The sequence below is a fragment of the Entelurus aequoreus genome, linkage group LG10 (assembly GCF_033978785.1).
Source record: "Entelurus aequoreus isolate RoL-2023_Sb linkage group LG10, RoL_Eaeq_v1.1, whole genome shotgun sequence".
Taxonomy (NCBI): Eukaryota; Metazoa; Chordata; class Actinopteri; order Syngnathiformes; family Syngnathidae; genus Entelurus; species Entelurus aequoreus.
The window spans coordinates 63,470,378-63,497,469 of record NC_084740.1 but is presented as its reverse complement, the minus strand read 5'-3'; the positions used below and the strand labels follow the sequence as shown (position 1 = coordinate 63,497,469).

General features: G+C 40.1%; 2 protein-coding genes and 1 long non-coding RNA gene across 4 annotated transcripts in view; 2 read left to right on the top strand and 1 right to left on the bottom strand.

Moving 5' to 3' along the window:
* The window catches only part of LOC133658898 (uncharacterized protein C13orf42), a 62,386-nt gene extending 59,257 nt beyond the window's left edge, over window positions 1-3,129 (top strand). Inside the window, exon 8 of the mRNA XM_062061398.1 lies at window positions 2,254-3,129. Within this exon, the coding sequence (XP_061917382.1) occupies window positions 2,254-2,516 (263 nt within the window). The 3' untranslated portion in view covers window positions 2,517-3,129. The remainder of the gene's footprint in view (window positions 1-2,253) is intronic.
* Window positions 3,130-6,028: 2,899 nt separating this feature from the next.
* On the bottom strand, window positions 6,029-26,830 carry rnaseh2b (ribonuclease H2, subunit B). Of its 2 annotated transcripts, XM_062061395.1 has the most exons (12): window positions 26,621-26,830; window positions 26,392-26,460; window positions 17,759-17,872; window positions 17,606-17,682; window positions 15,178-15,292; window positions 15,034-15,098; window positions 14,857-14,962; window positions 13,991-14,072; window positions 13,836-13,881; window positions 9,524-9,601; window positions 9,228-9,331; window positions 6,029-6,348 (listed from the first exon to the last, which is right to left on the bottom strand). In XM_062061395.1, the coding sequence occupies exons 1-11, from the start codon at window positions 26,682-26,684 to the stop codon at window positions 9,230-9,232; spliced, it is 918 nt and encodes a 305-aa protein (XP_061917379.1). In that variant the 5' UTR covers window positions 26,685-26,830; the 3' UTR covers window positions 6,029-6,348; window positions 9,228-9,229. The 2 variants fall into 2 exon arrangements, with proteins under 2 accessions (XP_061917379.1, XP_061917378.1); XM_062061394.1 differs by lacking the exon at window positions 6,029-6,348 and having other exon boundaries at window positions 9,136-9,331.
* LOC133658895 (uncharacterized) overlaps window positions 26,377-27,092 on the top strand; it is a 174,220-nt gene continuing 173,504 nt past the window's right edge. The window contains exon 1 of the long non-coding RNA XR_009827563.1: window positions 26,377-26,485. This is a non-coding gene — a long non-coding RNA (uncharacterized LOC133658895). The remainder of the gene's footprint in view (window positions 26,486-27,092) is intronic.

Here is a 27,092-nt window from a genome sequence, read left to right as displayed (position 1 = left end):
TCGCCACGCCGTCCCTTTTGTTTTGAAAACAAATGATAAATGTATGCATTATCCTGTTATATCTAACATTCTTTATTGTGTTTTGGAAAAAGGTTCTCAGTAGAGATGTCCGATAATGGCTTTTTTGCCGATATCCGATATTCCGATATTGTCCAACTCTTAATTACCGATTCCGATATCAACCGATACAGATATATACAGTCGTGGAATTAACACATTATTATGCCTAATTTTGTTGTGATGCATTAAACAATGTAACAAGGTTTTCCAAAATAAATCAACTCAAGTTATGGAAAAAAATGCCAACATGGCACTGCCATATTTATTATTGAAGTCACAAAGTGCTTTTTTTTTTTTTAACATTCCTCAAAACAGCAGCTTGGAATTTGGAGAGAGCATGAGGAGGTTGAGGTGGGCGGGGTTGGGGGGTCCGGGGTATTGGGTAGGGGGTAGCGGGGGGTGTATATTGTAGCGTCCCGGAAGAGTTAGTGCTGCAAGGGGTTCTGGGTATTTGTTCTGTTGTGTTTATGTTGTGTAACGGTGCGGATGTTCTCCCGAAATGTGTTTGTCATTCTTGTTTGGTGTGGGTTCACAGTGTGGCGCATATTTGTAAGAGTGTTAAAGTTGTTTATACATCCACCCTCAGTGTGACCTGTATGGCTGTTGACCAAGTATGCTTTGCATTCACTTGTGTGTGTGAGAAAATGCGTAGGTATTATGTGATTGGGCCAGCACACAAAGGCAGTGCCTATCGTGGGATCACACTCCTCAGCCTGCCCGGTAAGGTATATTCAGGTGTGCTGGAGAGGAGGCTACGCCAGATAGTCGAACCTCGGATTCAGGAGGAACAGTGTGGTTTTCGTCCTGGTCGTGGAACTGTGGACCAGCTCTATACTCTCGGCAGGGTCCTTGAGGGTGCATGGGAGTTTGCCCTACTAATCTACATGTGCTTTGTGGACTTGGAGAAGGCATTGGACCGTGTCCCTCGGGAAGTCCTGTGGTGAGTGCTCAGAGAGTACGGGGTATCGGACTGTCTTATTGTGGCGGTCCACTCCCTGTACGATCAGTGTCAGAGCTTAGTCCGCATTGCCGGTAGAAAGTCGGACACGTTTCCAGTGAAGCTTGGACTCCGCCAAGGCTGCCCTTTGTCACCGATTCTGTTCATAACTTTTATGGACAGAATTTCTAGGCGCAGTCAAGGCGTTGAGGGGATCCGGTTTGGTGGCTGCAGGATTAGGTCTCTGCTTTTTGCAGATGATGTGGTCCTGATGGTTTCATCTGTCCAGGATGTTCAGCTCTCACTGGATCGGTTCGCAGCCGAGTGTGAAGCGACTGGGATGAGAATCAGCACCTCCAAGTCCGAGTCTATGGTTCTCGCCCAGAAAAGGGTGGAGTGCCATCTCCGGGTTGGGGAGGAGACCCTGCCTCAAGTGGAGGAGTTCAAGTACCCCAGTCTTGTTCACGAGTGAGGGTAGAGTGGATTGTGAGATCGACAGGCGGATCGGTGCGGCGTCTTCAGTAATGCGGACGCTGTATCGATCCGTTGTGGTGAAGAAGGAGCTGAGCCGGAAGGCAAAGCTCTCAATTTACCGGTCGATCTACGTTCCCATCCTCACCTATGGTCATGAGCTTTGGGTTATGACCGAAAGAACAAGATCACGGGTACAAGCGGCCGAAATGAGTTTCCTCCGCCGGGTGGCAGGGCTCTCCCTTAGAGATAGGGTGAGAAGCTCTGTCATCCGGGGGGAGCTCAAAGTAAAGCCGCTGCTCCTCCACATCGAGAGGAGCCAGATGAGGTGGTTGGGCATCTGGTCAGGATGCCACCCGAACGCCTCCCTAGGGAGGTGTTTAGGGTACGTCCGACTGGTAGGAGGCCACGAGAAAGACCCAGGACACGTTGGGAAGACCATGTCTCCCGGCTGGCCTGGGAATGCCTCGGGATCCCCCGGGAATAGCTGGACGAAGTGGCTGGGGAGAGGGAAGTCTGGGCTTCCCTGCTTAGGCTGCTGCCCCCATGACCCGACCTCGGATAAGCGAAAGAAGATGGATGGATGGATGCCATGATTTTACCCGTGGGAAAAGATTTTTCTCCATGCGGCCCCTGAGATAAAATTAGTTTGACACCCCTGGTCTACAGCTTTGTAGGAAGGTGTACATTTGGACTGTTATAAAAACAAACAACTGGTTGGATTTTTGTTTAGTTATTTTTTTAATAATGATATTTTACCAAAGTAATATTTCTCTCTCCCACAGTGGCATCCAGTTCTGCAGAACACGACCTACACTCCAATTGGGTCTTGCGGGTTCCTCGGGGGGCGGATGACCCCGACAGCAAGCCACAGAAGGAGAAGGCGGTCGTGTCCTGTGCCAAAGAAAAGGTTCTCAATAAGAAGAACCAAAGCGGGTCGACCAGCAGCAGGTTGCGTCTGCAGAGGAACCCCATCCACTTGCCCAAAGTGGTGGAGAGCGCCCTGCAGACGCTGCGCTTTAAGCCCAAGTGTAAAAAGACCAAATGATAGGCCGAGACTTGAAACAGAAAGTTGTTTGTTTACACTTCCGTCATGAACAATTTCCTAAGGAGCTTTCCTTTTTTTCTTTTAAATATACACCAGTCCGTCTTTCAGTGTCGACGATTCTTTTGGCCAGGGATGTCCAAGGTACAACCCTAAAGCCATTTTCTGACCGCAGCTAGTTTTTTATTGACCATCGGCATATAAAAATGGATTCATTATTAAGGAGATGCAGTATATTACTAATTGTATTAATTTACTTTGTCACCGATACACAAAGCTCAGCGGTCCATGTTCTGTTCAACTAGTGTGGCATAATATAGTGTCCCACTTTGAGTTGGTTTTAGCATCTTTAAAGGATAAACTGTATCAAGGTACTCCTCCACTTCATTGAACTTTTCCATATTAACTAATAAAGGGAAGACCTCCCACTATTTAGTAATATACAGTAAAGCAGTGCTTCTTAACCATAGGGCCAGGGTCCATTGTTGGGCTGCCAAACAATATTTGTTTCTCAGCTGTGGTCCATATGGGTACTCAGTTCTAACACACTTTTTTGGTAGCACTTTAGTATGGGGAACATATTCTATGTAACAAAGACTTAATTTAGTTATTTGGACACTAGGGGAACATATAAGGTTTAGGGTTAGTGTTAACTAATAAATAAGCAATAATTCTGAGGTTATTGAGGCAAGACTATTAGTTAATGGCTTACTGGTTGTTTTTTTTGGGTTTTTTTTGTTTAGTCTTTATTTGAAGGGACAATGTACAGAAACATTAAGCTCAAAGACAGATATGTTCTGTACCAGATTATAGCTAAATAGCTCATTTCCATCTGCAGTCCCTGGCTACCTAAATTAAAGGGATACAAAAATCATGCAATAAAATTATGACAATAAAATCATACACAAGTATTAAGAAAAAAGTCATAAAATGCCCTTTCATGGACACATACTTAATATACAATACAACCACACCTCATTTACATCATCACACAACGACAATACATGCTTTTGTTCACATCTGTCATCATTTGTAAAAACAACCATGATTTTAACACACACACCTCACAATTTACAATAACAATGCTCTCATGGATAAATATAATACACATTAGGTTGATGTGTCAAACATAATGCCCATCTTAGTGACCGTGTGAGCAGCTTTGATTGCTCCAAAGCCACTTTTTAACTTCAATTGTGAATGAAGAGTAATCTGTTAGACTTTTCAAGTTGTATAATAAGGCCATGCAGAATAAGGCATTAATAAGTACTTAATGATGACTAATTAAGAGCCAATATGTTACTAATTTGCATGTTAATAAGAAACTAATTAATAGTGAATATGTCCCCCATACTAAAGTGTTACCACTTTTTTACCACCTGTGGTAGTATTGACAATCTCAAACAAACAGAAGAAGTCTGGAGCAAAAGTCAGAGAAAATTATAACTAAACTGTATTTTCATTTGCACTTTAACTTTTTTGACTGTTTATTTACGAAACATTATTATTATTTACTATTGATTGAATTAGAATTCATTCATATTAGCACTGTGTAATTGTATGTAAATGTGTCTATGAATGTTCTTATTCATCCAGGTCATTGTCATCTCAGGGCATTCAATCGATCACAACTGGACTGTTTGGTTTGTCTTAGAAGGCGTTTTGCGATGGATTGAATGCCCTTAGATTGTATGTGAATTTATTTCACATTACTTTTTTTTTTGCAGAATAGTTGATTATATTCGTATCAGCCTGACCTCAGCCTTGATAATAATCTTTGTGATTAATAATAATAATAATAATTAGCTTTATTGTCTCCGAGGAGAAATTTGTCTTGGACATCAACACAGCGTTTTACATACATACAGTTCATCCGACAATACAGTGACGACAGTGAACAGTGCACAGGTATATCAGTTAGTTATGAGATCACACATTACACTGCCCCCGTATTGCACACATCCTGTATTACACTATATCAATTAGGGATGTCCGATAATATCGGACTGCCAATATTATCGGCCGATAAATGCTTTAAAATGTAATCTCGGAATTTATCGGTATCGGTTTCAAAAAGTAAAATGTATGACTTTTTAAAACGCCGCTGTACGGAGTGGTACACGGACGTAGGGAGAAGTAAAAAGCGCCAATAAACCTTAAAGGCACTGCCAATGCGTGCCGGCCCAGTCACGTAATATCTACGGCTTTTGACACACACAAGTGAATGCAAGTCATACTTGTTCCACAGCCATACAGGCCACACTGTGGGTGTCCGTATAAACAACTTTAACACTGTTACAAATATGTGCCACACTGTGAACCCACACCAAACAAGAATGACAAACACATTTCGGGAGAACATCCGCACCGTAACACAACATAAACACAACAGAACAAATACCCACAACCCCTTGCAGCACTAACTCTTCCGGGACGCTACAATATACACTCAGGGAGAGCATGTCCCAAATTCCAAGCTGCTGTTTTGAGGCATGTTAAAAAAAAATAATGCACTTTGTGACTTCAATAATAAATATGGCAGTGCCATGTTGGCATTTTTTTCCATAACTTGAGTTGATTTATTTTGGAAAACCTTGTTACATTGTTTAATGCATCCAGCGGGGCATCACAACAAAATTAGGCACAATAATGTGTCAATTCCACGACTGTATATATCGGTATCGGTTGATATTGGAATCAGTAATTAAGAGTTGGACAATATCGGAATATCTGCAAAAAAGCCATTATCGGACATCTCCAATCTCAATATTGCACTCCTTATTATTGCATCCGGTTATTACAGTAGTTTTCTGTTAAGTGCTTTGATTGCCAGTGGGACAAAGGAAAATCTATACCTGTTGAGTTTGTATGTTGCTGTTCTGTACCGTTTACCATTTGGCATCAACACAATTTCACTATGAAGTATGTGGTGTGGGTCACTGGTGATTTTAAGACCCTGCTTCCTCGCGGTCTTGTCGAATATTTCTTGAAGGGAACAAGGGTGCTGCAAGGCAATTATTTTACCAGGTTTTGAAGTAACATATGGTTTTTATATCATTTGACAAGGCTTATCCCGATGAGGTGGCGACTTGTCCAGGGTGTACCCCGCCTTCCGCCCGAATGCAGCTGAGATAGGCTCCAGCACCCCCCGCGACCCCGAAAGGGACAAGCGGTAGAAAATGGATGGATGGATCCTGTTAAACTGGCCCTGAGGTCCAAAAGGTTAAGAGCCCCGGCTGTAAAGCATGATACTGGAACCAACATCATAATCAATTGGATCTCTTTAATTCAAATTCCTGGCATTGCATTGGAATTTGGGAGACCCGCTCAATTGATTTTTTCAAAAGCCAGCCACTAAGAACGGCACTATTATCTCTAGTGTTCCACCGTATTAGACCCTGTGCCAAATGAAGTGGTAAAAAATCGATGAGCGTACATAAAAGATATTACGATTGATTTTTACATTCAGTCGAGCCTTTTATTGAAAGTTTCTGGATTGCTGCTTTCTTGATGGAATTAGGAATGTGCGACATAAAAGGCGAGAGACATCAATGTCCTTCAGCAGTTAAGACTGACTGGAAGGCGAGAATATTTTCCAGTCCTACTGTAACTTTACCAAAAAACTTCAAGGGCAGCTTGAACAGTTTTTTTCACCCATAGATGTGAAAGAAAAAAAATATTTCATTCAAACTACTTAATATGTCATCCATGCATTTTGTCCTCTGTATTCATGGAAAAATACTAGTAAATCTCAAAATCTTACTTGTGTAAAAAGATCTTGGAGTTGCTGGCATAAAAGGACCCCCACCAACAAGGTCAATGGTATTGGACCGTGCTACAATGAGAAGAACGCATAGCCTTGAATACATACAGAGCATACTGGCAGGGAAGAAAATATGTTTGTGCGCACCCATCTCACTTTTCACAACCTCAACCATCTACCGCTGGATATTTTTCAAAATCAACTGTGTTCTTGTTTTTCCATTACATCTGTGGTTCTCAACTGGTGGGTCTACGGTAGAGATCGACCGATACGATTTTTTCAGTGCCGATACCAATTATTAGTAGTCAAGGAGGCCGATAACCGATATTTGGAGTCAATATTAATTCCGCAGTAAAATAAGTAAAATTTAAACACGAATAGTATACTTCAGCCGGACAAGGCTTTAAGTTGTTTTAAAAAAATTTTTGGGGTTTTGACAAGTTTATTGAAGCAGAGGAGACGTGCTGTCGGTGTAGTAACAGTCATAACTAGCTACTTAAATATTATTTTTTTTATACTAAATACTGATGTCATATGTGTCTGTATTGTATCTGCTGTTGTTGTTCTGTAGTTGTACCGTATTTTTCGGACTATAAGTCGCAGTTTTTTTCATAGTTTGGCCGGGGGTGCGACTTATACTCAGAAACGACTTATGTGTGAAATTATTAACACATTACCGTAAAATATCAAATAATATTATTTAGCTCATTCACGTAAGAGACTAGACGTATAAGATTTCATGGGGATTAGCGAATAGGAGTGACAGATTGTTTGGTAAACGTATAGCATGTTCTATATGTTATAGTTATTTGAATGACTCTTACCATAATATGTCACGTTAACATACCAGGCACGTTCTCAGTTGGTTATTTATGCGTCATATAACGTACACTTATTCAGCCTGTTGTTCACTATTCTTTATTTATTTTAAATTGCCTTTCAAATGTCTATTCTTGGTGTTGGGTTTTATCAAATACATTTCCCAAAAAAATGCGACTTATACTCCAGTGCGACTTATATATGTTTTTTTCCTTCTTTATTATGCATTTTCGGCCGGTGCGACTTATACTCCGGAGCGACTTATAGTCCGAAAAATACGGTAGTTGTAAAAATAAACGAAAAAGGTCAATACGATATACGTCAAAATGCCAAATATCGGTCGCCGATAACTGCTGGAGCTTACGTTGATTTACATGGGGGAATTCTGCCCACAATGAAGACTCCTAGGTATGACGGGATTGCGTACTAAGGGCCGTTAAATGCCCAAACAGAACTACCGGACAAAGCTAGAAGATGGTCTACAGGAGGAACAGCCCTCCTGTTAATATTAAATCTACTTAAATCTGTACAGGTATATTTAAGTCGTTTTAAATTGCACTTTTTGAACATCTGTAGAGTTATATCAGAGCAACTAGATTTTTCCCATCCGGGTCTTGGTGCTCTGATTTGACTCCTCAGATATTTCATGTACTGAAAAACACTTCTTGTTCAATCAATTTAAGTTTGTGGACTAGGGATGGGGGCTGGAGTTGTACGAGCGGTTTGGGTGATTTTTTGATAATAAAAAAAATCGATCTAACCAACCGCTGTAGTATCGACCATATGCTGATACTGTACTATATTTGGTATTGTTACTGTCGACATTTGTATCAATTTTACCCACATTTGTTCACATTCAAGAGCGCTAGCTTTGTAGTGTAGCATGTAAAACTATTCCTCATCCTTCAGTGATAAATGTATTTCTTTTGCCGCCATGGAGGCTGGGATTGCTGATTTAGAAGCAGCTTTGCACTGTGGAGGAACGTTAGCCGCTAGCGAGAATGCTACTGTGCAGTAAAGACGCGGTTGTTCGTATGTCCCTGTCAAATTTGCGGAACATGGCGGGAATGTGTCATCAGCATGCATTATCGCTATAAGACGATAGGGGACGTGCCGACAACTTGAAGGTTACAGGTTCCGCCATCCGAGTCACTGCCGTTGTGTCCTTGGGCAAGACACTTTACCCACCTGCTCCCAGTGACACCCACACTGATTTAAATGTAGATTAAAGATGTAGATAATGGGTTTCACTAGGGAGTCTCTAGAGAAAAGCGCTATATAAATATAATTCACTTCACTAGCATTAAAAGCTTTATCGTCGGCCAAATGTATATCGTCGACATCGTGCAACCCTACAGTGGATAAAAACATGTTTTTTCTGAAATGATCATTAAACATGTTTTGTTCTAGTACAGTGTGATTTTGCACCATGGTACCTCAAATCCAAACTGCACTCTAATGTATTTTTTTATATAGAAAATATTTGAGTTTAAAAAAAAAAGGCAGTGGTTTGGGTCATTAAGGTGTGGTGGTGCGTCTAGCAGCCAAATCAGTTGAGAAGCACTGCATTAGAGCTTGAAATAAAAAATTGAAAGGTGATGAGGAACATGCGGCAGTCTTACCTTCTACCCAAACTACCTCCTAAATGATTAGCATCTGTTAAAAGGTCCCCTTTTACGCAGAAGTGACTTTTCCACCACTTTTGAGAAAAAAGGCACTCAAATGCTGTTTGACAGCATGCATGCGCATGCTCAGTAGCCTTGGGTAGCTCAATTTTATGGGCAGCACAGTTTGACAGAATACCGGACTACAATTTTTAATGTCTGTGCACATCGAATTGAATGCATTTTGTTGCCATTTAAGGCCTAAAATTGCTATTTACGGCTTGGTTTTTAAGAAATCCGTTTAATGATTTCTGATGCTTTTTAATGAACCGCGGACATAATGTACTGATACGTTGTTGCGTGAGATACAGTATATGGCATCTTTTATGTTGAACAAGTGTAGTATTACAGTAGATGTAAAAAGTGGGAAAAAAACCTCTGACTACAGCTATGCAGGTAAAGACAGTAAACATTTTGTTTCCTTTATTACAAAAGTGATGTGTACAAAACATGAAGACGGCAACCAACCATTATTTTTTGACTTTGGGGCTGAAGAAGGACGACATCGTCTTCATCCCAGTCTTGTCCACCTTTGCCAGACTTTTCTGAGCTGCCGTCATCTTCTTTGGTGGCTGATGAAACACGCAGAGAAAGAAACATTTGTTACTTATTCCAGCCTCCAGTTCAAACAAACAAGAGTGACACAATCTCTCAAGGTTTTCTGAGTAGTCTCCACGGAGGGGAAAAAAAAACCCTTAGATGTGATGTAACCAAATCCAACCAACACGACCGTTTTTTTTTTGTCAGGTCAAGATGACACTCACTTTGCGCACAAAGTCTTCACTGTTGAATTTGGTGTAGTCCTCTCCTGCCTCCACCGGCTTGTCGGACAGTTTACGCTTCTGGTAGAATGAGAAAATTTCATAGAAACACACAGACAGTATGATACATACTATAGTCAACACTTTTTGTCTATTTTAGATAAATATGCACTGTAGATTAGGTATATTACAGAGGAATATAATGATTATGTATATATATACATATATGTACATATAAATATTAGAGGTGGGAATCTTTGGGCGACTCACGATTCAATTACGATTCAGGAGCAACGATTCAATTAAAAATCGATTATTGATGCATCATTAATTCATGTATATTGATGAAGTTTTATTTTATTTTTGTTTCACTAAATAAGTGTTTATCACTTGCAACTTCTATAAACAGTGCATTTGTAATAAGAAACAGTTAAATTCATTCCCCCATCACACACACACACACACACCACACACAGTTAAAGTTTTATATAATGCGGTCGTTGTGGTCCATGAAATATCGATCTCATTATTCCCAAGATTGCATTACGATATATAGAAATCTTTATTTTTTTATATTTTTTACCCTTTTCTTTTCGAAAAAGTTATGCGTGGAGCTCAGATGCCTAAACCTGCTTGGTGGATAGTGCCCCCACGGGTCGAGACAGGAATAGTGGATTGGGCACCCACATCACAGAATGGGGCAGGCACAGGCACTATCTACCAGTAGGTTTGGACATCGCTGGGTCGATAGTTTGTTATTTTTGTTTAGTGTTTTTTTTGTCCGAAAGGACAAGATCACGGGTACAAGCGGCCGAAATGAGTTTCCTCCGCCGGGTGGCGGGGCTCTCCCTTAGAGATAGGGTGAGAAGCTCTGCCATCCGGGGGGAGCTCAAAGTAAAGCCGCTGCTCCTCCACATCGAGAGGAGCCAGATGAGGTGGTTCGGGCATCTGGTCAGGATGCCACCCGAACGCCTCCCTAGGGAGGTGTTTAGGGCACATCCGACCGGTAGGAGGCCGCGGGGAAGACCCAGGACACGTTGGGAAGACTATGTCTCCCGGCTGGCCTGGGAACGCCTCGGGGTCCCCCGGGAGGAGCTGGACGAAGTGGCTGGGGAGAGGGAAGTCTGGGTTTCCCTGCTTAGGCTGCTGCCCCCGCGATCCGACCTTGGATAAGCGGAGTAAGATGGATGGATGGATGGATGGATGTTTTTTTTTTTTCTTTTAATTCCTTCTTTTTGGGGACTTTCATAAAGTTTTACCGTGCAAGTTTGCAAACACGCAATAGTTTGGTGAAAAACAATGGTGGGTAAAAACGGGCAAAAAGTTGTGGTCCATGGCACACTCTAGTTATGTCGAACGCCGCGTTATATGAGACCATTCTCTATCAAACTTTAGGGGTGTAATGATTCTTTTTAACAACAGTTTTTCGATACAATTCAGAAACAATGTATGTTAAATTAGAATGATACGATCCGAAACGATTTAGTGAGATGCAATTGATTCAGTAACTTTTTAGTCCAAATTTCCACCAGTTTGACTGTAGAATAAATACTAGATACTGGACACTGCAGTTGAAGTTTCCTATATTCTTGTTACTTCTTGTAAGGGAATTAAATATAAATCAATTATGGATATTATATGGACAATTTCCGATGCATTCAAATTTTTATTTAATAAAGAGCAACCAACACTTAGGGTTGAATTAAGAAAAGGAAGCCATTTCCGCTGTCATTTTCAGTTTTCAAGAAACGTTCAATAAAAAATACAGTAACCAACAATTTAACAGTATATTTACCTGCTACTTCTACTTTTGTCTTTCAACATAAAATAATACAATATTAATATCAGAAATAAAGTGCAACCAACATGTATCCAGGTTTTTCCATATAAAAATACAAATTCAAATGAATTGTAAAAATTAAGTCTAACCAAATCTCTTTAGTTTAAATGAGCAGTTGACTTGCTACTACTCTAATTTTAATACACAGCAGTGCAGTAATATTTACCAAAAGACTACTTTGTGCTGATGCTGCATCAGGAACGCTGCGAGTGCTTGGGCGATCTGCGTTGTGTGAAATCCCATGGCGCCTTAGTAGGTTGTTCTAGAGATATGTCGCGATGTAATTGTATTTACTTGACCTTTACATATCCTACAAACTGTGAGCGACTTATTAAGAACATCTTAGTCTTTGCAAAAGCCTTACCCCAAATTTCCACTGAATGCGAAACGGACGTGGACCGGCTTCACCGCGGGAGGGCGCTGCCCTCTGCCGTTCGGCAATCCCCACCGCCGTTCCGTCATGCAGCAAAAAAGCGCTGACTTTTACAATATCTTACAAATCCGCGCGTTATCACGTGATAAGGGAAATCGTGATAAAGCGAACCACAAAAAGTTTATTCTGTCCTTCTAGAGGAGCAAAAGCAAATAAACTCGGTCCTGCCTTGATAAACCACTTCATTTTTTGCAGCAAGCAACAATACAACAGTAACATCATCCCTGGTGAGCTACATATCAGCTGATATTTGACACAGGCCTCTTTGTCCCCATTTAGCTGCCCGGAATATGTCTGTACATTATTCTTTATTTTTGGACCTCCAGAATCAGCATGTGTCAACAAGATGAAATCAAGTTTGAAAACCTTTGACAAGTTGACTTCATGTCCATCGCCGCCCATTAGGACCTTTCAAAGTGTAAAATACAATCCGCCTTGATGACAGAGTATTTTATTTTGAAAGTAAGCCGGGTACTTTATTTTGTGTTTGTGCATTACTTCCTGTCCAACATTACCAAATTTTAGCTAAAATTAACGGATTTGTTGCGGTATCCGGCAAAAATAGAAGCTCTGCGTATATTTAGCTATGGAATGTGGAACGACATGTCAGTGATGTTCCGCAGGCAGTGGAAACAAACACAGTGACTTAAGTACAAAACAGAAAACGTCTGCCGGCGCGCGTATGCTGGTCCGTAGACGTTTTGCATTCTGTAGAAATTTGAGGTAAGTGTTTCCACACACTAGACCGCCATGGGGGCTTGTTAATTTCTTGTTCGTCTGCTTCTCTTCCGGTATCCGCCATACTTGTTTTGATGACTGATGGTGCGTGGCAATGACGTCACAGACGGGCAGACAGACTTACGCAACGTTTAATATCTGTATCATTAAAAGTGCTAAAAAAAATAATTAATCACGATTATGCAGTTACTGTATGTAAAACATATTTATAATGCACTTTCTATTTAAAACAAAGTATGTGAACTATGCTTCCAATTCAAAATGAAACTTTACAAACTCACACAAGACAAAGGCAAATAAATAAATATGCCGGTGCAAACAAGTAAAAAATAAGATTATGCACAAAAGGCACATACTACAAGGAACACAGTGTACTGCTCAAAGTATATATAGACATGTCTTTGGCCAAACATAACTTTATTACATCTGTTATTTTGGCGTGTCTTTGAGAGGTGGGTGGATGCAGGGTCACTCGGTGTACGGTTGATGTTACGGTTGTCGGTATTTTGGGCAACTGGCTTCTTGTAGCTGTTCATCAAGGCTTTGTGCGCGTGGTGGCGGGTGGCCCGCTCTGTGAGCTCTGTTTGGATTGTTAGCTTCACGTCACGGGCAAACTATGGCAGTTGAGGAAACAAGGGATGTGTTGTTAAAGGTTAATGTGTTTCCGCAAATCGATCATTTGTTTGGATGTGCACACTAACGAAGCTTTGCCGTGCAACTCGCTGTGGCGTACGCATTGGGAGCATTTCCGGGTTTGGGGAACGAGCAGGTGGGTGCCTAGAGAACAGTGAGGCGCGCGGCCGTGTTCCACGGTTAGCACTCTGTGGGTCACTTAATGGGAGGGGAAGGCACCGATGTAATAATGCATTTATATTTCCTAATATTTTCAGGAGCTACAGGCTGATCTACTGTCCCCCTTTGGTCTCGCTCACTCTTACAGGAGTCCGCCTTCTGGTGGTTGGTGGACTGCTGGTTCTGAAAGTGTTCGATCTGATATGCAGCAGAGCCTGCTTATTAAATGGTAATATCGCCGACGATCACCCTCATTTAATTGACGCTGCCAACATCGTGATTAAAATCCGGTTAATTCGGTTTATGTATGTATGAAAATTATTATTACAAGATTTACATTGCTATCCCAACTAGAAATACAATAGAAATATTTTAGCTAATATATACAATTATAACATTTGTACAATAGCAATTTTTTTTTTTTTTAAATGTATTGAAGCCCTTTCATGACTTCGGAAATGTAGATTATTCCCTATCGCATTAATGTAATTGACACTTAAGTCATAACATACCTTTGAAGGTGGCTCAGTTTCCTTTGGACTTGTGATCTCTGGTAACCTGTAGTAGAAGTAGTTGTAAAACAAGACTCTTAATGGAATTGACTTTGCAGGAACACGTGTTTTGTGTGTGTGTGTGTGTGTGTGTGTGTGTGTGTGCGCAGCCATACTGCAGGTGACGGAGGAGGTCTTTGCTCAGGTCTTCACTGAGGTACTCTGATATTAGGCCGTGTGCATAGCGGAGGTAGTCCTCTGAAATGTGAAGGTGACCAAACAACTGTCATTATAATAAGGTGGGAAAATAATGAGGAGTTCAATAGTTTGCCGCCATCTACTGCTGCTGTGAGAGTACTACAGAACCTCTTAAATAATCTAACTTCAGTGCAACCTCTGAGGTTGTACAATTGAAGTACAATTTTACCATCGGAAACAATAGAAATTGGACTAAGCCGTTACAGGGTCAAACTGTCACCTTTAGCTGTACATGCAACTTTTTAACATTCTTAACTGTCATGCAGATGTAAAAAAAGTTAACTGCGGCGTATTAAAACTTAATTTAATGGTATGCTTTCTGTGGATGTTTAGAGGGAGAACTACTGAAAGTCCCTGGGGGACAAGTCTCAATAAGTTAAATTCACAATAAGACTACAGAAATTATGTTCTTAATATTAATATCATCAATATTGAAATACTGTATCGTCTCTTAAGTCATATCTTCATTAGAGCCAGTGTCCACTGCGGTGGACATTTGTGCTTTGTATACAAAGCTATTTTTCTAAAATGTGTAACTGTCAAAAAAAGAACTCAACCAAAAACAATATGTCCACTGAAGAGGACACTGTGTACTGCTTTTTTCAATTCCCTCTTCTATGGTTATCATAACGCCTTTCTGAGATGGTGGCCTCACAAAAAAGTCAAAGCAAAGATTATTTGGTGCAACTTAAGAAACATATTATTTTCCAGCAAACCGTTACACAATTTAAATTTGTAAGACTTTACCACTAAAGAATAGAGTTACAATATAAGAAGACGTTACCATTGCTTGAGTCCGACTCGGTCTTGACTCGAACGTATGTGGTGGATTTAATGGCACCCCCCACAGAGATGTTCCTATTCTTCAGCATCGGGACCGTTTTTTCCACCTGTAGCCACACGTCAATAACCAAATTGAACTGTGCAAATGTGTGACACCGATATAGGAAGAATGATGTACCTTTTTCTTTAACCAAGTCATGGTTTTTTCCTGATTGTATCGGTGAAACTTGAGACTTCCTACCTCTGGAAAAAGAAGAATCAGTGTACCGGTATTGCCTCTGATTATAAATACTAGTCAAGTTTGAGGCTACTCGCTGCCAACCTTTTTCATCTGCAATGTGATGCATGGAGGCTTGAGAGCGTGAGCAGCTCAGCAACTTGGTGCATGCAGGAAAGTCTTCGTCCATCACCATTTGCGCCACAGGCTGGAACTTACCCTTAAAATACACACACAGCAGAGGACATCAGAACTATTAAATGATACTTTTATGGAGTCTTTATGGAGGTGGAAGTGATTCACAAGCTGACTAAGAGGGTGGGCAACAGATGAGGGGAGTGAAGGACACTAGAGACACTTAGTAAACCTCAACATGACATTACACCAGGCAGCATAAAAAATATAGTATAACTTTTATCATTAGAGTCACTAAGTGCAGGCATTTGAGCACCCTTTGAGAAAAACCGGCAAAAAAAAAGAGGAACATTTCTATCAGCATTAAGTGTTGCTCATCACTAACCTTTCTCTTCACTGCAGGCTTTGAAAAAGACATGTTTGGGGTTGTGTAATATATTTGTATTTAGCCGACGCGGGGGGCGGGGTTTGGTGGTAGCGGGGGTGTGTATTGTAGCCCGGAAGAGTTAGGGCTGCATGGGATTCTGGGTATTTGTTCTGTTGTTTTTATGTTGTGTTACTGTGCGGATGTTCTCCCGAAATGTGTTTGTCATTCTTGTTTGGTGTGGGTTCACAGTGTGGCGCATATTTGTAACAGTGTTAAAGTTGTTTATACGGCTACCCTCAGTGTGACCTGTGTGGCTATTGATCCAGTATGTCTTGCAGTCACTTACGTGTGTCTACAAAAGCCAAATACAACATGTGACTGGACTTGCACGCTGTTTGTACAGGTTGTAGAGGACGCTAAAGGCAGGGCCATCACGGCACGCCCTTAATATTGTTGTCTGGGCAGTAATTCGGGAGAATGGTTGCACAGCTTGGAATTTGGGACATGCTCTCCCTGAGAGAATCTTGATATCCATTACAACTATGGGAAATACTACACTTTGACTTTCACAAAGTGCATTATTTTTTAAACATGCCTCAAAACAGCTACAAAAACAATGAAGGCACACAGCTTCAGTCCAGAGTATACTAGAGTAATAAAGTAAACAATAACAGTCCTCCTTTAGTGCAAGACTGCCTGGTATACTGTATAACAGGAAATTATAAACTGGGCTCAATCTGCCCTGCTCTAATGTATTTGTATGACTCGCCACCGTAGCTTTTGCCATATTGCGTGCGTTATTTTAGTTTTTTCTCGGCAGAGTCTTTAAGCGACAACTGTGTGGTACTACTTTTTTTTCGTTGTTTGCTTTTCATCCATCCTCCGCTTGTATTCATCGTGTATCTCCTTATGAATCTTGAAGAGGTGGGAGATCAAATTGCTCGTATTAAAGGAAGAAGTCTTGGTTCCTCCTCGCATAACCAACTTTTTGCAGTCATTGCAAATTGCCAGTTTTTTATCCGTCAGACACACTTTAAAATAATCCCAAACCATAGACATGGTGTCGTTAGTCAGTCACCAAGCGAGCTCGCTTGTTAGCCATGGCTACAGCACCGGCAACAACACACTCTTGTTGTTGTTATGCTCCGCTCGCGGCGGTTTGATGAGGTCATCAAGCGTCGCCAGTAAACCTCTCATGCTGCAGTCGTCAACTCCTGTGTTGTGTGTGGGAGAGGGGCGAGGGGAGACGCAACTGCTCTGTACTGCTCCCTACGTCCGTGTTTTACCGGATATGTACCGCTCCGTACAGCGGCGTTTTAAAAAGTCATTAATTTTACTTTTTGAAACCGATACCGATAATTTCCGATATTACATTTTAAAGCATTTATCGGCCGATATTATCGGACATCTCTAGTTATTATGCCATGATTTTACCCGTCCGGCCTTTGTGGGAATAGATTTTCCTCCATGCGGCCCCTGAGCTAAAAGGAGTTTGACACCCCTGCTCTAAAACTACAACTGCTTCGGAACTAACAGTGTTTGGATTGTAATCATTCCAACATGATTAGCAGCAAAGTAGACAGCCGTCAACGCTGTGGCTCGGAGAGCGAACGTAGGTGACAACAAGTAAGCTAGCTAGATGGTTAGCTAACCAGGGAGCTTGTTTGCTCCTGAGATCGTCTTCCCGTCTTGCAACTCAGTGCGGCATTTACGAAAGATGAACAGCAAGTACCTGCGGCTGAGGCGAGCGTTCAAAAAATGTTGTTTGGATCGTTTTTTTATTTATATTTCATTTAAAAAACACGAAAGTGATATTTTGGCGTAAAAATGTATGTTTACAAACGCGGATTTCCGTCTTCTCGTGGACATTTCACATGCCTGCAAGTGAACATCATTGACACCCTTTCCCTCCGTAACACATTCAACACAGAATCCTTTAATTGGATAACTTCAGACTGTGTTGTTGTACCTGATATAGTGCCTGGTGGGTGCAGTTTAATGTAGAAGACATATGCTTGATGATTATCTTACTTCTTTTCCAGATTTGATCAAATAGGGTAAAATAAGGTACAGAGGATCCATCGGTGTGACAAAAAGAAGTCTCCCATCTGTGTAAAAAAATATGGTTAACAATTAGCAATAATTAGTACATATACTGTGTGTCTTACGGGTAGTGACGCTTACCTCTCTGTACTGTCTGGCCAACAAACCAGGAGCGGAATTCCTCTTCAAACGCTTTGACCTCATAAAGCTGCAGCACGCCATCGCCACCACCTAGCAAGTACAGAGAGGCTGCATCTGCAATGAGAAGAAGACAACACCTCATTGTTGTATCCATGTGGGTGGGCTGGAGCCTATCCCAGCTAACTTGAGGTACACTCTTGACTTGGGTTGACCGGTATACCGCCACTAACAGAGTACCGCGATACTGATTAATGAAAAAAAGTACTATACTGCCTGTAAAAAATACCGGTACTTTTTTTTCCATGCAAATGATGCCGCGCCGTGGTGACATTTCTGGTAATATGAGCCGAAGCGCATGTGAGTCAACACACACACAGAGCACTTACATGCAGAAACACTGTGGAGAGGGAGAATGGATGTATTTTGGCTTAAAAACTAACCATACACGTGAAGCTATAAACACTGAAGCGTCGCTCCGTAGGCGGTGCTTTAAAACATGTTGGTTTGGGTGATATAGACCAGTGGTCCCCAACCACCGGGCCGCGGGCCGGTACCGGTCTGTGGATCGATTGGTACAGGGCCGCACAAGAAATTTAAAAAATACACTTTTTTTTTTTTTATTAAATCAACATAAAAAACACAAGATACACTTACAATTAGTGCACCAACCCAAAAAAACTCCCTCCCCCATTTACACTCATTCGCACAAAAGGGTTGTTTCTTTCTGTTAATATTTCTGGTTCCTACATTATATATCAATATAGATTAGGGGTCTCAAATACGCGGCCCGCGTTATTGTGCGGCCCCCACCTTAATATGAAAGTTTAATGTTAGTGCGGCCCGCGAGTTTTAAATGAATGCCGCTTGACAGCGTTATGTGCGGAGGAATCTACCACTCACGGTGTGGTATAAGGCTCTCGACAAAATCGAGGGCGTGCCATGATGTCACTGCCTTTAGAGCCCTCTAGAAACTGTCACCGCATCATCTTTTGCTCCAAACTAACAGCGTGTCGGCCTTAGACACATGTTGTATGTGGCTTCTGCAGACACAGGCAAGTTATTGCAAGACATACTTGAGGAACAGCCATACATGTCAGACTGAGGGTGGTCATATTTTATTTTATTTATTTTTTAACACTGTTACAAATATGCGCCACACTGTGAACCCACACCAAACAAGAATGACAAACACATTTCGGGAGAACATCCGCACCTAAACACAACATAAACACAACAGAACAAATACCCAGAATCCTTTGCAGCCTTAACTCTTTCGGGCTACAAAAACACCCCTGCTACCTCCATTTTTGATGCAATATTTCTTTGTTGAGCACAGGAGCACCCCGACGTGTCTTATTTCATTTCATTTCATTTTTATTTATCTCCTTCATTGATGTGCATCTTTGATCGATAAGACAATTATACCTCAATTTTTCAATTATACATTTACACACCAATGCCTGAGAAGGAGCAGGATTTTTCTGCCCCCTTCAACATAATACGTAGTCTTCCTTAATGATATCATATAAACCAACAATTACATCCAAATATAACGAAAACAAACAAAAAAAAACCCACAAGAAGTGCAAAACTTCTTGATGTACAAACCGAACAGAAAAAACAAAAGAAGTAATATACACCTCACGGGATGATACAAAACAAATACAAAACCAGGCAAAAAATAAGTAAAATAATAAATATAAAGCAAAATGTAAACACTTATGGCTGTCCATATGATCTTATTGTTCTGTCTTTATATATTTTTTCAATTGGAATATATTTTTACAATCTTTTATCTCATTGTAAAGATAATTCCATAGTTTAACCCCCACCACTGATATGCACATTTGTTTTAAAGTTGTCCTTGACTACTGATGTTGGAAATTACCTTTTCTTCTATGCTCTTCATTCTCAGAAGTGATGAAAAACATTTTTTGTAAATTTGCTGGTAATGTTTTACTTTTAGCCTTAAACATGACACCTAATGTCTGTAACTTTACTAGCTCCTGTAATTTCAATAAACCCGCATTAATAAATAATATGTTAGTGTGTTCTAAGTAATCTACTTTATGAATAATCCATATAGCTCTTTTCTGTAGTTGATACAGAGAAAGTTGCGGTGCAGAAGGAATACAATTTGAAACGTCATTATACAACTAGACATGGTGAGGAGTATGCAAAATACCAGGGAGATGAGAGAGTGAACCGGGTTGCAAATTTTAAAACCAGTCTACTGAGGCAACAAGATTTCGTCAAGAAAGCAAGCGAAAAGAGCGATGCAGCAGTCAAAGCTAGCTACATGGTGAGTGAGATGGTTGCTAGGGCGGGAAAGCCATTCAAAGAAGGTGAATTAATTAAAAAGTGCATGTTAGATTTTTTTCAAGAAATCTTTTCTTGCGGCCCAGCCTCACCCAGTTTCTGCATCCAGTGGCCCCCAGGTAAATTGAGTTTGAGACCCCTGACATAGATCAATACAGTCTGCAGGGATACAGTCCGTAAGCACACATGATTGTGTTTTTTTATGACAAACAAAAAAAAATACCATACCCCTCCTCCCCCCACCCGTGGGACAAATTTTCAAGCGTTGACCGGTCCGCAGTTACAAAAAGGTTGGGGACCACTGATATAGACGATTTAAATGATATGAGGCAACGTTCACTAAGGCTGTGAATCTTTGAGCACCACACGATTCGATCCAGAATTGCTTCTCAATTCAAAACGACTCTCGATTTAAAATGTATGCCTTTTTAATAACATTGAATGCCAGTTCTATGATTAACTACATTCCTCCATAAAATAGATAAACAGTTTTGATAAGTTTTTACATTACTTAAAAGAAAACTGGTTTTGTTTAATAAAATTCTACCCAAACATTTAATAAAGTCAAATACAAATAGGGCAACAAGAGAAGTATCCCACATTTCTCTTTTCTAAAGTAAATCTGTATAGCAGCTATGGGCATCTACTTCAACAATATGATTTGCCTGAGTGCCTGAACAGGACAAATTACCTGCAGTGGTAACAAGGCCTAAGTTTGTGCAACAATAGTAGATAAGTACATTAATAATCTATCCCTCACAATTTTGACTAAATAATACACTGGAAAATGACAGTATGTTACTGCATACTGTTATTTAATGCCATGTTTTTCAGTTTTCTCAAATTATTATTTGAATGCAATAAGAAACCTATGTTTAATGTATTATAAAATTATCTGTAAAAATAAAGCCAACAATAAAAAAAATGTTGTGGTTACATTTATTTTGAAAAGTATCGAATACATTTTGTTACTGGTACCGACTACTCTGGACTAGGGCTGCAACAACTAATCGATTAAAATCGATTATCAAAATAGTTGGCGATTAATTTAGTCATCGATTCGTTGGATCTTTGCTATGCGCATGCGCAGAGGCTTCTTTTTTTTTTTTTAAATATATATATTTTTATTTTTTATAAAACTTTATAAACTGCAACATTTACTAACAGCTGGGAAACAGTAATCAAAATAAGTATGGTGCCAGTATGCTGTTTTTCCCCCCCAATAAAATACTGGAAAGGATAGAAATGTAGTTTGTCTCTTTTATCCAATTATTAATCGATTAATCAAAGTAATAATCGACAGATTAATCGATTATCACATTAATCGTTAGTTGCAGCTCTACTCTGACTAGTCGCCTGTCAATCAAGGGCGCATACATACTGTATAGGTAGACAAACAATTACAGATGCCGATATTAGCCTTTTTAATTGATCAGTGATCGGCTGATGACCTACCACAGCTGTGTCCCAGGTAGGGCTGCAATTATTCATGGGGTAAATCGAATAATTTAGACAGACATAAATATTGATTTAAATTTTGTTGCGTTGATGATTCATTTGATGAGTAAAATAAGCACAAAACTGTTCCAATAGGGTGCACATGAGAGCGATCCACCTACTGGTGATGTAAATTGCGCTGCCAGTGATGTGACCTCTGTGTGCATGTGGGAAGCGGGGACAGCGCAGTGCGGATGAAGAGACATAACACAAAGAAAAAAAAAAGAGAAAGTTGACGATAAAGAAGAGAGAAGCTGTCAAAGGTTAGGCGATAATTTATTTTTTTTGTTCTTCCAAAATTATTTTTTGGGTCGCTTTCATTATTCTTCACAAACTCAGGGAGTAAGTCTCCGGATACAGAACAGCTTTTAGGGCAAAACTCAATGATTTAAATGACAGCCAATATTCATTTTTGCTTTTGTTTAGTTATTGTGCACTGGACACTTTATTTTGTTAAAAAAATTGTATGTAGCATTCAATAACACAAATGTAATGCGTCATCTGATTTCTAACAATACGAGCAAGTTCTAAGAGTAATAGGATGAGTTTAGAAAAATGCATTATTGTTTACTTTAGATACACGCTATAATGCATTTTTAGTTCTATAAATATATTGTCAAAGTGTCGGATTGGGACTACAATTTGCATTGGATCAGAGGCCAAAAATGTTGATAGGGACATCCCTACAAATAACCATCATTTTAGCATCAATATTTTATTACAAGATGCAGAAATATACTTTTTTGAACACCCTCTATGTTAGTAAGCCGAACTAAACATAAGTGACTTCACTCATTCACACTAAACTTTAAGGAAGCATGTACCAAAGATAAACAGAAGATTAAAAAATCTCTGGTGCAGTTTTAAAAGTGGGTGATTATTTAATGAAAGGGACACATGGTAGAAAATGGATTGATGTTCTTTGGTAATAAATACAGGGTTCTTACACCTTTTCCATGGTCAAATTCAAGCACTTTTAAAGGGCTTTCAAAATCAATTTTCCAGTTTTTCCAGTACCCTTCAAAAGGCGAAAACCAGTGTGAATCAGTCCATAGCCTTGTTGTTTGAGGTCACCAAATGCTGTCTGTAGGAAAAATATGGAAAATCTGCTAAAACCTAAGCCTAACATTGAAGCGAAGCAGCAGTTATCATTAACTGAATGGGGCATAGAAAATGAAGCAGTGTTTCTGTAGACTATTCAATGTCATTGGTGTTTACAACGTGTCTCCATTTGTGTAGTTTTTCACATTTCTTGTTCTTTTTCTTACTTACAGCACTCAATGACATCGACCAGCAAGGATTGATTCACACCGTATTTGTGCTTGTAAACTGCATTATTGTGATATAAATACACGCACCCTCAAAATGTCAATTTCACTCATTTATTAACAAAACTGTTCCATTAATATAAGGATAATAAATGAAAGGAAAATATTTTGTCTGTTTCACAACACCTCAGTCACCTTTCATTAAGCATATCTAGCCTTATAACTGTGGCTATGATAAGAAATTAACAAAAAGACAAAAGTAAACTTGTTTTGCTTTCACTGAGGTAGCCAGACAAGTTAAGTAGACAATGAAAATGAGAGAGCAAGAAATGCATACAACCATATTGTGTAAAAACTACAAAATCATTCATATTAACTCAGCTCTAAATTGTGAAAAAGGTAACAAATTATACATTACATGACCTTCACAGTACAAACAAGTCCAATAATGTAACCATTTTAATGCAATTAACCAAAATGACAAAATGTAACTTGTTTACTTTAACTGATGTCAGACAAGTTAAATAGACAACCAAAATAATGGAGCAAAAAATACATCGAACCATGTTGGATTTCCTTTTTGCATACTTTGCAGCAGGCTACACGTGGATTTGCTCCACGTTTTAACCAAAGTTTGTATTTGTCATTTTCCATCCAATGTTCATTAAAACGACAACCTCCCGGCATGATGGACCAATGCACCACTGTCCTCTTGGGGGCAACACAGAGCCGTATATACGGCTTTGGCATGACAACAACCTAATGTAAGGGCTCGTGCAAATGCCAACAGATCAAGCGTGTAGCTTTCATTTTTAAGGAAACTTATTTTATTTTTTTCCATTTTATAATTAGCCTATCGAGTCAGACTGCCGAGAAATATGATGAACATTTCCAAGCACTTCACCCAAAATTCAAGCATTTTTCAAACCTTGAAAACACAACATTAAAATGCAAGCATTTTCAAGGTTTTTAAGCACCCGTACAAACCCTGTAAATCAGGCCTGGGCAATTATTTTGACTTATGGGGACAAATTTAGAGAAAAAAATGTGTCTGGGGGCCGGTATATCTATTTTTAGGAACACAAATACAAAACCTCACAATAATGTCTGATTGAATGCTAAAAACGTTATGACAGACCGCCTTAAAAAACAAAATGGAATTTTACACTTCTTTACTGAATGAGGCACCCAGAATAAAAAATGTGGAATTTACAATATTAACTATGAACGATAAAACACTGAATATTGACAACATATGAACGTCACATCCCCTCTTGATTGACATACTTTACAATCAACAAAAAAGTAGGGCTGCAACTAACAACTAATTTGATAATCGATTAATCTGTCGATTATTACTTCGATTAATAATCGGATAAAAGAGACAAACTACATTTCTATCCTTTTCAGTATTTTATTGGGGGAAAAACAGCATACTGGCACCATACTTATTTTGATTATTGTTTCTCAGCTGTTTGTAAATGTTGCCGTTTATAAATAAAGGTTTATTTAAAAAAATAAAAATAAAAGTAGCTTCTGCGCATGCGCATAGCATAGATCCAACGAATCGATGACTAAATTAATCGCCATCTATTTTTATAATCGATTTTAATCGATTAGTTGTTGCAGCCCTACAAAAAAGCCCTACAAAAAAGCATTAAAAAAAGCGAAATATGAACGCCAAGGGTAAAAAAACACCCACCTACTATTTGATACATCTGATATATCACTAAGCTTTAAAATTTTGTTGTAATAATCTCCTTCTGCGTCTGTCCCTGACACCCACATTTCAGGCTGGCCGCTCTGGAAACACTCTGTGGAAACGCTCCCCACCCACACTGCTTGGTGCCTCGTCTGAGCTGCTGTGACTTAGATTACCATAGTAACTAATTAGATCACCATAATAACTAGTATATCATGCAAAAGCGCAGATTACAACCATTGAAATACTTTGTATTAGGGCTGGGCGATATGGCCTTTTTTTAATATTGCGATATTTTAAGGCCATATCGCGATACATGGTATATATCTCGATATTTTGCCTTAGCCTTGAATGAACACTTGATGCATATAATCACACCAGTATGATGATTCTATGTGTCTACATTAAAACATTCTTCTTCATACTGCATTAATATATGCTACTTTAAAACTTTCATGCAGAGAAGGAAATCCCAACTAAAAAAATCACTATTTTTTTCATACGGTGTTGATTTGGAAATGTTTGCCTCTGCATTTTGATGGTGTGGGCGTGTGGCACCGAACGGAGATGTTGACATACGGAGTAAGCACTCTTCATTCTCTAGCAAGTGACTTTTCAAATGATGCTATATATTAGCAGTAATGCTACTTTTTATAGCAACGCGTTTGCCCCACACTTGACAAATTACGGTTGTCTGTTCGACATATTCCCACTTGAAGCCAAACCACCGCCAGACGATGGACCGCCTGCTGTTTTTGGGGGTAATTAATTATTACTTCATTTGTTACCAGATTCGCACCTTCTCTCTCTCGTATTACCACTCGCCCGGCTGCGCTAGCATCACAGCTAACGTTACCCATGCTGCTACCTCTTTGCTGCGCGAGGGCGTATACGTATGTGACGTATGTCGTGACAGTATGTGACGTATGTAAGAAGGTGCGCTTGTCTGTCTGTGAGAAGGAGACACAGGAAAGAGCGAGGAGAGCCTGTAGTGTAATGCCAGCAGCTAAAAGCAACTGCGTGAGAACGTATACTCGAATATCACAATATAGTCATTTTCTATATCGCACAGAGACAAACCCGCGATATATCGCGTATATCGATGTTTGCAATTGACTTACGGTCAATTGCAAACATTACTGCACATCATCATCACGGCGTGGCGAAGTTGGTAGAGTGGCTGTGCCAGCAATCGGAGAGGTTGCTGGTTACTGGGGTTCAATCCCCACCTTCTACCATCCTAGTCATGTCCGTTGTGTCCTTGGGCAAGACACTTCACCCTTGCTCCTGATGGGTGCTGGTAGCGCCTTGCATGGCAGCTCCCTCCATCAGTGTGTGAATGTGTGTGTGAATGGGTGAATGTGGAAATACTGTCAAAGCGCTTTGAGTACCTTGAAGGTAGAAAAGCGTTATACAAGTATAACCCATTTATCATTTATTTATTTAATGGCAGCTACAGTTTCCATCTTAAAGATCTAAAAAAATGATTTGGGAATGTCCGGCGGGCCAGATTAAAAAGCCCCCGGGCCTTAATTTGCCTAGGTCTGCTGTAAATAATACTTGAATCATGAGAAAGGAAGCATGTTTTAGCTTGAGTCAGAATGGCTGTCTTACTCAAAGGCAGTTGTCATGTGACTACTCCCAGCCAATTAAATAGGTAAACTAACAAGAAGGAACAAGTAGTAGTTGTTTTCAAATGTGAAGGGTTAGCATTAGCAATGTATTGTGTTGTGCTAAAACACTTTTGTTATGAGTGCCAGTAAGATTTGGAAGTCATTAGAAACTCAGATAGTTTAATATAAAGTTGCAGGTGTGTTGGTCACTGGTGGGCGGACCGGAAGTTGTACCTGTTGCGGGATTCCGTAGTCTCACAAAACTTGGGTCACTGTCCTTCCCCTGTGCGTCTATGGCGGAGTCTGAGGGCACCACAAGTACAGTCAGGTACGTCACATTCCAACATCTCTAATACATTTAGAGAATGTCGGTAAATGCTTGACAAGTGACGAAACGAGCACGCTAGCGTTAAACTCGACTAGTTAGCTTTCTTGTCGCTACCTCGTAGCCGCGTAACATTACCTGCTGTAATGACGACCCAGCTGTCGCTTTGTACATTTGGCGTTCGCTTCTTTTTGGAGGCCATGTTGAAATGTTGGACCTTGCCGAGGGATTTTCCTGGTCAGTGTTTCACTGCGGGTTACAGAGTTATCTTGAGTAAAAGTAAGCAATTGAACACATGCGAGTGTTTTGACATGAACTCAGAAAAGGCGCCTCTCTTCCTAGCATCCGCCATTTTCTCAACAGGGGGGGGGGGTATTCGCCGTAATGACAATAGACTGGCTTTTGTACATTATCAGCTTTCATTTAAAGCCAACAATAGTATGTTTAGAGTAGTTAACAATATGATGAGCCCAAGTATTTTGCTAATGTTCATAAACTCACGGTTTAAGCCTCGTGTATTATTTGGTTTCCCCCCCCCCGGAGTGATGCAATGGTACGCACCGATGACGTCACTGTGGTTGTAGTTCCCTAATAATCCCGCTAGAGGTCA

What these genes read in the sequence shown, in the direction of transcription:
- rnaseh2b (XM_062061395.1), bottom strand. Translation starts at nt 26,684, where the DNA reads ATGGCCTCCAAAAAGAAGCGAACGCCAAATGTACAAAGCGACAGCTGG. An exon ending in CTGGGTCGTCATTACAGCAG is followed by an intron (nt 26,461 to 26,620) that starts GTAATGTTACGC and finishes TGGTGCCCTCAG; the next exon opens with ACTCCGCCATAGACGCACAG. An exon ending in TGATCAAATCTGGAAAAGAA is followed by an intron (nt 15,293 to 17,605) that starts GTAAGATAATCA and finishes GTGTATTTTAAG; the next exon opens with GGTAAGTTCCAGCCTGTGGC.